At 48.4% G+C, this 10,316-nt stretch overlaps 1 protein-coding gene across 5 annotated transcripts in view; it reads right to left on the bottom strand.

The window, feature by feature from the left end:
- Positions 1–4,119: 4,119 nt before the first annotated feature.
- Positions 4,120–10,316, bottom strand: part of LOC128826060 (tumor necrosis factor receptor superfamily member 14-like) — a 31,686-nt gene continuing 25,489 nt past the window's right edge. For all 5 annotated transcript variants that reach the window (XM_054009103.1, XM_054009106.1, XM_054009104.1 and 2 more), the window contains 2 exons: positions 6,562–6,578; positions 4,120–4,371 (listed from right to left, as the gene is read on the bottom strand). In XM_054009103.1, the coding sequence (XP_053865078.1) occupies positions 4,333–4,371; positions 6,562–6,578 (56 nt within the window). In that variant the 3' untranslated portion in view covers positions 4,120–4,332. The remainder of the gene's footprint in view (positions 4,372–6,561; positions 6,579–10,316) is intronic.

Below are 10,316 nucleotides of genomic sequence, written 5' to 3'. Positions count from 1 at the left end.
GTATGAGTATCAGATGTGTTTATGCCTCAAATTCTTAGGGTTTCAGCTGTATTCGGGCCAATTCCAGAACAAAGAACAGAAACTTGCATCCACAGAATCCATAAAGTTGATGATTAGTGTCGTGATTTGCATTATTCACTGGGCACCATGTGCTCAGCACTGTTCAGAATATGCCAGAAAATCCAGTCCCTGAGCCAATATGACTGCAACAGAAGTTTTAGTTGATTAAGGACTAGAAGATTTGACCCTCCAACTTTCTTTCTAAAGGAAGAGCGCCAGTGCCTGTTTATTTTCCTTTCCTGCCTGTAGTGGCCCTGATCTATCTCAGAAATCTAAGTTTTTTTTCTCAACTTTAAAAATATAGCATTTTCTTGGTGTTTGGTTTAAAATATTCTCCTGTGAGAACTGCAACTCAATCGCTGTAGTGTTGTGTTTAAGAGCCTTCTGGAAAGTAACTAGCCTTTAAACAGAAGTAAAAGCAGTGTTGCCAAATCTCATGACATTGTCATGAGTCTCAATGATGATTGTTTTCCTTAAAGCCCCAGCTCCTGGAGTCAAGTGGATATGTGATGATTTCAGCTTTCATTCTTAAAGAAAAATGAAGTTTCTAGTCCTCGTGGCTGTGGAGAAAGCTTCAAAATGTGACCCCAGTGCATCCGAAAGGCTCAAAAAGCAGAAGGCAAATAAAAAGAACCTCAAATCTGTTATTTTTACATAATCTCATGATTTTAAAGCAAATACAGGAACTCCTCGCTTAAAGTCATCCCGGTTAATGTTGTTTCGATGTTAAGTTGCTGATCAATTAGGGAACATGCTCGTTTAAAGTTGTGAAATGCTCCCTTCTAACGTCTTTTGGCAGCCGCCTGTTTTGTCCACTGCTTGCAGGAAAAGCAGACCGTTGCAGCTAGCTGGTGGGTGGTTGGAACAAGAGTGGACCAGCAGCCCCCCTATCAGCTTCCCCCTCCCCTTAGTTCCCTGTGCAGCAACTGTCCCTCCCCCCACTGCCATGTGCTGCTCCTGCCCTGTGCCTTGGAGCTGCTCCCAGAGACTCCTGCTTGCTGTAAGGGGGTGGTGGTGAGGAGGGAAGGGGAGGGGCTAATGTCAGGGTGTCTCCCCCTCCCCCCTGTTCCTGCACCCCACTTAGGGTGACCAGATCACCCAAGACAAATATCGGGACGCGGGGGGGGGAGGGGGGGTGACGTGGCGGGGGCGTGGCCAAAAAAAAAAAAAAAAACTTCCTCCGCAAGCGCTGGAGGGAGGCCCGGGAGACTCAGGGGAAGCGCGGGGCCAGGGTGAGTAAGAGTCCGGCCTGGCCCCGAGCAGGCAGGACTCAGTTGGGTGGTAGGGAGAGGAGCGGGACGGCCCGCGGGGCCAGGCGGCGGCTGTTCTCCCCCCCGGCCAGCGGGACTCGGGAGCAGCCGCTGCTGCAGCTCCCACTGCCGCGGGGGCAGGAAGTGGCCATGGCGCTCCGCGGTTGCAGCTCTGGCGCCCCCGAACCCCCCGAGCCGGGGCCTGCTGCTGGGACCCAGCAACGCGCACGCTGGGCCCAGCCCCTGGCCGGTCACGTCTGGGCTGCTGCCCAGCTAGTGCTATCCCGCGGCGGCCCCGGAGTGGGGGCAGCAGGCCCCAGCCCCCCCGTCCCGCAGGGGAACGAACAGCCCAGACGCGACTGGCCAGGGGCTGGGCCCAGCGAACGCTGCTGGGTCCCCGCAGCAGGCTCCGGCTCGGGGGGTTCGGAGGCGCCGCAGCCGCGGAGCGCCATGGCCGCTTCCTCCCCTGCAGCAGTGGGAGCTGCAGCAGCGGCTGCTCCCGAGTCCCGCTGCCCGGGGGGACAACAACAGCCGCCGCCTGGCCCCGCGGGCCGCCCCCTCCTCTCCCTACCACCCGACTGAGTCCTGCCTGCTCGGGGCCAGGCCGGACTGTTACTCACCCCGGCCCCGCGCTCCCCCTGCGTCTCCCGGGCCTCCCTCCAGCGCTTGCGGAGGGAGGGGGAATGGTGAGCCCGGGGAAGAGGCGGGGATTCGGGGAGGGAGCCAATGGGGGGAGGAGGGGACGGGGTCGGGGCGGGGGAGGCACGAGCACTTCCGGGCTCCGGGGCATTTCCTTGTTTGTCCAGTGTCCCGACCGCATGTCGGTCGGGACGCGGGACAAACAAGGAAATATCGGGACAGTCCCGATAAAATCGGGACGTCTGGTCATCCTAACCCCACTTACCCCATCTTCCATAGAGCAGGGGAGACACAGGACGGAGGGAGCTTCTAGGCAGTTGCTGCAGTCTGAGGTCTCAGCAAGCTGATTTAATTAACAAGGCAGTGTATTTAAGACTGGGGTTAGCTACTTAAAGGGGAAACCCTTGAGGGCTCAGAAAATTGCTAGTTCATTTAGCAGTAAGGCATTCCCTGGGAAATATCCCACCCTCTGACTCCTCCACCTCAACCAAGCTTCACAATCATCATCACTGTGTGCCAGTATTAAATTGTTTGTTTAAAACTTATACTCTGTGTGGGTATGTATAGTCTTTTGTCTGGTGAAAAAAATTTCCCTGGAACCTAACCCCCTCATTTACATTAATTCTTATGGGGAAATTGGATTCGCTTAACATTGTTTCGCTTAAAGTCGCATTTTTCAGGAACATAACTACAACGTTAAGTGAGGAGTTCCTGTATCATGATTTTTGATGAGCCTGATTCATCATTTTTGAACATTTGGGATTGGCAATACTGTGAAAGTGACTTGAAAGTGTCAGATTCACTCCTGTTTAAGGTCACTTTCTAGTCTATTATCTGTATTGAGGTAACACCTCTAGAGCCCCAAGCAGGTGCAGTATAAACTCACGGGGGGCGGTTGCCTTAGTAGGATGTTTCCAAAATTGAATGATCTACTCCAAGCTTCATGAACTGCAAAAAAGTGGTAAAAAGTTATCTAGAGTTTTCGACAATTGTTTCAATTGTTGTATTCATGAGTTAGTAACAAAGAATATAGATTTACATTTTAAACCTAACTAGTGTTCCTTAAGTGACTTGACACAAGATGTGAGAACGTTAGTAATAGAGCTGAGTGGGTCTAATATTTATTAAATCCTCTTTTTTTATACAGTAACTCCTCACTTAACGTTGTAGTTACGTTCCTGAAAAATGCAACTTTAAGCGAAACGATGTTAAACAAATTCAATTTTCCCATAAGATTTAATGTAAATGCAGGGGGTTAGGTTCCAAGGAAATTTTGGGGGAGCAGACAAAAGGCATTATATACTGTACAGTACTGTACTGTGGTTGGGAAGTGCCCCTGGCCTACCCCACACAGGCACCTCCCGCTGCAGGCAAGGACACAAGGAAGCACCTTCCCCGTAGAAGAACAGGCACCGACTTTGCCGGGAATGCTCCAGGCCCGTCTCTCCCTGCCCCTGCTCCACTCCAGGCTCACCTCTTCCCACCCCCAGTCCACCTCTTCTCTGGAGCACGCCGCATCCCTGCTCCTCCCCCCCCCCCCCAAAAGTGTTTGGCGGCACTTAGAACTTTCTGGGAGGGAGGGGGAGGAGTGGAGATGCAGCACTTCCCCGCTCCTCCCCCTCCCTCCCAGAAAGTCCTAAGCGCTGGGAGGGAGTGGGAGGAGGTGGAGAAGAGGAACTTGTGCAATGCTCCCTTGTAAAGTCACTGCTCTTCCACTGAATCTTACAAGCAATGGACAGAGCAGGCAGCCAAACGATGTTATAAGGGAGCATTGCACAACTTTAAACGAGCATGTTCCCTAATTGAGCAGCGACATAACTTTGAAACAACGTTAAGTGGGAGGACGTTAAGTCAGGAGTTACTGTATAGGAATTAGATACAGTGCTACTATCAGCTAATTTCTAAGTTATCTGGAAAAAAAAACCTCTAGAGTTTTCAGGTCCCTAAGTAGCCCTTGGAATCACAGTTAAAGTCCCCCATTCCCCACCAAAATCTGAAACCATGCCCCTGAAACAGGGACCTTTGGGGCTTTAAATGGCAAGTGTAGACATGCCCCAAGAGCTCAGAGTCTGCAGACATTCCACCTAACAATGTGTCCGTGAGGAAGGCTTCAGCATAACAGGCCTTAGCCAGAGAAACTAAAGTTACATAAACAACAAGGAGTCTGATGGCACCTTAAAGACTAACAGATTTATTTGGGCATAAGCTTTCGTGGGTAAAAAACCCACTTCTTCAGATGCATAGAGTGAAAATTACAGATGCAGGCATTATTATACTGACACATGAAGGGAAGGGAGATACACTGATGATGATCGCTGAAATTCAATGAAGAGGGATTTTCAGAAGCCTCCAATCCAATCACACGTGCAGGGCTGACAATGGCTTACTTTCTCCACTCCTCTGCTCTTGCCGTTGTTTGTTCCTTTAAAATATGACAAAGTAAAACAAAGACATTATGAACATTCAGTTACTAACAATCAAATGGCTGGTACATTTACCTATCACCTGCCAAGAGTTCTCTTTCTTAGAGTTTGTTTTCTTTTTCATTACGATGAAATATTATAATAATTATTAATGTCGTTCCTCACTTAGAACAAAAGTGTAAGTTATATTGTCTGGAATAATTTTTTCCCTATAAAAAGTGTCCAGTTTGCTGGACGGATCTTAGACTTTGTAACTAGCTAATTTCACATCATCTTAAACTGTGTAATGCCATAAAACAGCAACTGTTCTAGAGATGCCCATTTCCAAACCAAATATGTTGAAAGGAGACAAGGTACGTGAGGTAATATCTTTTCTTGAACCAACTTGTGTTGATGGAAGAGAAGCTTTTGAGCTTCCCAGAGCTCTCCTTCAGGTCTGGGAAAGATAGCCAGGGTAGAACAGTTAAAAGTGGGACAGATTGTTAAGCATAAGAGGTTACACATGTTGCAAGAAACCATTTAAACCAAGTGGGCAATTAACACCTCTGCAAGTCATAGGACAAAGCAGGATTAGTAGGTTGTAATGGTTGTAATGACTGGTATAACCGGTGTCTCTGCTGAGTCCATGATTTAGTGTCTAGCAGAGTTATGAATTTACGGGCAAGTCTACACTTAAAAAGCTGCACCAGTGGAGCTGAGCTGCTGTAGCGCTTTAGTGAAGACACTACTATGCTCACGGGAGAGCTTCGCCTGTCAGCGTCGTTAATCCACCTCCGTGAGAAGCGGTAGCTTCGCTGGCGGGAGAAGTCCTCCCATCAGCGTAGCGCTGTCTACACCAGGGGTTAGGTCTGTGTAACTATGTCACTGGGGGTGGGGGGGGATTTTTCACACCTGAGCGACATCGTTATACCAATGTACATTTGTAGTGCAGACCTTGCCTACACTCCCAGCCTCGTCTTGCACAGGTTTCCTTCGAGGACCAGGAATGATAAGTCAGATAGGGAGTGATTGCTTTGTGAAAAGTGTTCACCCATGGGTGACAGGGTGTTTCTGTCTTTTATCGTTTTTCTAGTGTGAGTTCATCTGAGAGTGTAGTGATTGTCTGGTATTATCCCATAGTTGTTGGGGGCAGCTGGTGCACTGGATGAGGTACACCAAAATCTGTCCTGCCTTGTATTTAGCTGTGGTGCTCCGGTTACCTTTCCCAGACCTGAAGAAGAGCTTTGTGAAGCTCAAAAGCTTGTGTCTACCACCAACAGAAGTTAGTCCAGTAAAAGAAATGACCTCACCCACCTTGTCGGTCTCATGTATGTTTAAGCAGTTTGGGAAATAGGCTCCAGGTTGCATGCCTGGGAGCTTAAAGGTCCAAAAGACAAAGGGAAAAAGTCCATTTTAACTGCAGATGTTAAAGACTCTTTTGCTATAAAGTGAGCTATCACTCAGGGTGGAATTAAGAGGCAATCAAGCCATTCGTTAGTAAGGTTCATTATATTGTTTGGATTATAGATGTCCATTTAGTGGGGACCTTGACCCAGGGGCAGATTTAATGCTGAATAATAATAATATTTTGCACTCCTATGGTACCTTCCATTCAGGGATCTCAAAGCACTTTACAAACACCCACAGAGCAAATCATGGTCTATGCACAGCCCAGGTAATTGATTCTGCAGCTTTCAGGGCTTTGCACAGCCGCCGAGCATGCATGTGTAAGTGTGGGGGAAACGAGTTTGCCCCTGCTGAATCAAGTCTCATGGTACCCGCTAAGGTAGGTATTTTTCCCATTTTACAGATGCAGACAGTATGGCACATTGGCCCAGACCCTCCAAGATATTTAGGCTCCTAAAGTCCATTGAAATCAGGAGCCTGAATACCTTTAAAATCAATGCACATTAAATACCTTCAAGGATCTGGAGCGTAATGTTTAAGAGACTTGCTCCCTAGTCCCATAGGGGCTTAGTGACAGAGTTGGGAATAGAACCCAGGTCTCTGGAATTAAGAGTCGCTTGTGCTAATCTTACTTGACCAGACACTTGCAGTTCAGTGGGGACTTTGGAGCTTACACACACAGAGACTTGTTATCAGAGACTCCTGTGGCAAGCAGACATAGCCATGACAGAGACACTCATACCATCCAGCAAACCCCTGCTCCAGGTGCTTGTGCATAGTAAATAAAAGACCAGACAACTCACCCCTGTCACCTGTGCAGCTGCAAAGAAACAGAAACAACCTCGTCAGAAAACAGTCTGATGCATTTTGTATTGACACATTTTTGTATTAATGTCCCAGGGACAAGTCCTGCCCTTAGACGCACACAGCTCTCTGCGATTCAGTGGGGCCATGTGGGTGCAAATCCACTGTACAGTAACTGCGCTTTGCACTACACTTAGACGCATCATGAGGAATCACCCCCCTGGGAGAGGAAGGTGGTTAGGTGACAATGCTAATCCAATGTGATTTTAGACTCTAACAATGCTCGGCATTTATACAGCACCTAACCTCTAAGGATCTCAAAGAGTTTTGCAAACAGCAAACCACACAATCCTATAATGTGGGCATTATGTCAAACAGCTACACTATGGCACAAGGAAATTGGGCAATTTTCCAAAATTCACACCTTTGGTCATCAGCAAAGCTGAGAATATTATCCAGGAGTCCTGATTCCCAGTCCCCAGCTAAAATCAGTAAACAACGTTCTCTCTTGGACCTGAGAACATGTTCTTCTCTTGGTGGATAAATGATGGGGCAAAACTGAGATGCTGATTTCTGAAGCAGGAACAGGTTCTGAGTAGAGCCCAAACTCCCGTTCTATTAACATCACTGCTCCCCCAGCGAATGAAAAGGGAACTTTGTAAGCACATATCAGAAACAAGTGGGAAAGATCATAAGCAGGGGAGAACTGGTCCAGGTCAGTAATTTCCCTACACCCCCCCTGAATTTTCCCAACCCCCCCCCCAGATTTGTGAATTAGTTACATGCCAATTTAGTGACTGTTTGGAAATTTGAATTGAAATTGAAACATTAATACACACTTTAAAAGCATATACAGTGTATGATAAAATACATGTATCTGAAAAAGTATCATAGATTTGAAAAGTATGAACATAGACTAGCTTCCTTAGACAGCTGTTGTTTTTTATGACAATGTCAGTGCATTCATTTCGGTGATGTTGTGCAACCTAATCATTTCAAATGATGATTTGTAAGCAAAGTCTAAATGAGCTCTCCCTGACAGCTAGTGATGAGCTGGGGCTGGGGGGGGAAAGGCTTCAGGACCAGATTGTATTTACATTCACACCTAATCTCCCTAGGTATCCAGCAAACAGAGCTGTGCTGCCCAAGGGATAGACTTTGGCTGGAGTTGGGTTACAAATCACTTGAATGCGGGGGGGGGGGGGGGGGGGGGGGGGGATGAAATGTTGTTGTTCTTATTGTATGAGTAAAGGGCAGTAGAACTGTACTTAGCCTGTGCTGATTGAGGGCATCAAGAGAGAGGGTGGGGACCTGTCCCTCTCCACTGTTTAAAGACAGAGCTGATTAGGCTCCATAGATAGCCTTTGTTCTGCTAAGTGACCACTGCAGCTGAACTCACTGATAATCAGGTCTAAGGCCTGGTCTACACTACGACTTTAATTCGGATTTATCAGCTTTAATTCGAATTTACCCTGTAACCGTCCACACAACGACGCTATTTATTTCGATGTAAAGGACCCTTTAAATCGATTTCTGTACTCCACCCCGACGAGCGGAGTAGCGCCAAAATCAAGTTTAACATTTCGAATTAGGGATAGTGTGGCCGCAATTCGATGGTATTGGCCTCCGGGAGCTATCCCACAGTGCATCATTGTGACTGCTCTGGACAGCAATCTAAACTCGGATGCACTGGCCAGGTAGACAGGAAAAGCCCCGCGAACATTTGAATTTCATTTCCTGTTTGCCCAGCGTGGAGAGCACAGGTGACCACAGATAGCTCATCAGCACAGGTAACCATGCAGGCTGATAATCGAAAAAGAGCACCAGCATGGACCGTGAGGGAGGTACTGGATCTGATCGCTGTATGGGGAGAGGATTCAGTGCTTGCAGAACTTCGTTCTAAAAGACGAAATGCAAAAACTTTTGAAAAAATCTCCAAGGGCATGATGGAGAGAGGCCACAATAGGGACTCTGAGCAGTGCCACGTGAAAGTCAAGGAGCTCAGACAAATCTATCAAAAAACAAAGGAGGCAAACGGTCGCTCCGGGTCAGAGCCGCGGACATGCCGCTTCTACACCGAGCTGCATGCAATTCTAGGGGGGGCTGCCACCACTACCCCACCTGTGATCGTGGATTATGGGTCGGGGATAGTCTCATCAGCGATGCCTGAGGATTCTGCCGATGGGGGAGAGGAGGAGGAGGAGGAGGAGGAGGAGCTTGCAGAGAGCACACAGCACTCCATTCTCCCCAACAGCCAGGATCTTTTTATCACCCTGACTGAAGTACCCTCCCAAGCCAGTACCCAAGACTCTGACCCCATGGAAGGGACCTCAGGTGAGTTTACCTTTTAAAATATAAACTTGTTTTAAAAGCAAATGGTTTTTAATGATTACTTTGCCTGACTTTGCATTCGCGGTCAGTTCAGCAACTGGAAAAGTCTGTTAACGTGTCTGGGGATGGAGCGGAAATCCTCCAGGGACATCTCCATGAAGCTCTCCTGGAGGTACTCCGAAAGCCTTGCCAGAAGGTTTCTGGGCAGTGCATCCTTATTCCCTCCTCCATGGTAGGACACTTGACCACGCCATGCTTGCAGCAAGTAATCTGGTATCATTGCCTGACAAAGCCTGGCAGCGTATGGTCCCGGTGTTTGCTGGCATTCAAGCAACATCCGTTCTTTATCTTGTTGTGTAATCCTCAGGAGAGTGATATCACTCCTGGTAACCTGGTTGAAATACGGGAACTTAATTAAGGGGACAGAGGTGGCCGTTCCTACTGGGCTGTTTGCCTGTGGCGGAAAATAAATCCTTCCCTGCAGTTAGCCAAGCGCAGATGGGAAATTGGGCCTGAGTTTTTTGCGTTTGGCTAGCAGGGATCTTCCCTGTTACCAGCCACGCGGTGGGGGGAGGGGTACTGTGATCATCCCAGAGAATTCATGGCGGGAGGGGGGCGGCGGCGGGGGGGGTGGTTAGTTTGGTGCCTGCAGGGATCTTCCCTGATACCAGCCACGCGGTGGGGGGGAGGGGTACAGCGATCATCCCAGAGAATTCATGGCGAGGGGGGGGGTGGTTAGTTTGTTTTCTGGTGCTGCTGAATGTTAACAGAAAAACCGCAGCACTCTACAAGCTATGCTTGGTATGTGGGAAATGAGGGCGCAGAAGCTGTAAGACAATGGCTTACCATGGCCGCATGCAAGCCGAATTCTGTTGCCCAGACCTGTGATCTCTAGCAGCAAAGCCACAGGCACTCAGCATAAGAGGCAAAATGCGACCTTGCACAGAAATCACATGTGCTATGTAATGTGAATAGTGTTGGTCACCGTGAAAGAGTATAAGCATTGTTCTGCAAAATGTAGCTTTTTAAACAATTCTCTCTTTTTTCCCCTCCCTACAGCAGCTGCAAATTCCTCAAGCCTCCCTCCTCCATCCCGAAGGTTATCACAGATAAGGCGTCGTAAGAAGAGAACGCGAGACGAGATGTTTTCTGAAATTATGGAATCCAGCCGCAGTGACAGAGCTCATCTGAATGAGTGGAAGGAAACAGTTTCAAAGTATAGGAAAGAAGCCAGTGAACGTGAGGACAGGAGGGACCAACCTGAGGACATGAGGGACCAACGTGAGGACAGGAGGGACCAACGTGAGGACAGGAGGGACCAACGTGAGGAGAGGAGAGACGCTCGAGATGAGAGGTGGCGGCAGGAAGACCAGAGGAGGCAGGATGCAACGCTGGGGCTACTGCGTGAGCAAACAGACATGCT

This window comes from Malaclemys terrapin, chromosome 19 (genome assembly GCF_027887155.1).
Source record: "Malaclemys terrapin pileata isolate rMalTer1 chromosome 19, rMalTer1.hap1, whole genome shotgun sequence".
NCBI lineage: Eukaryota > Metazoa > Chordata > Testudines > Emydidae > Malaclemys > Malaclemys terrapin.
Note: the sequence above shows the minus strand (reverse complement) of the source record. Positions and strands in the feature narration are given on the sequence as shown.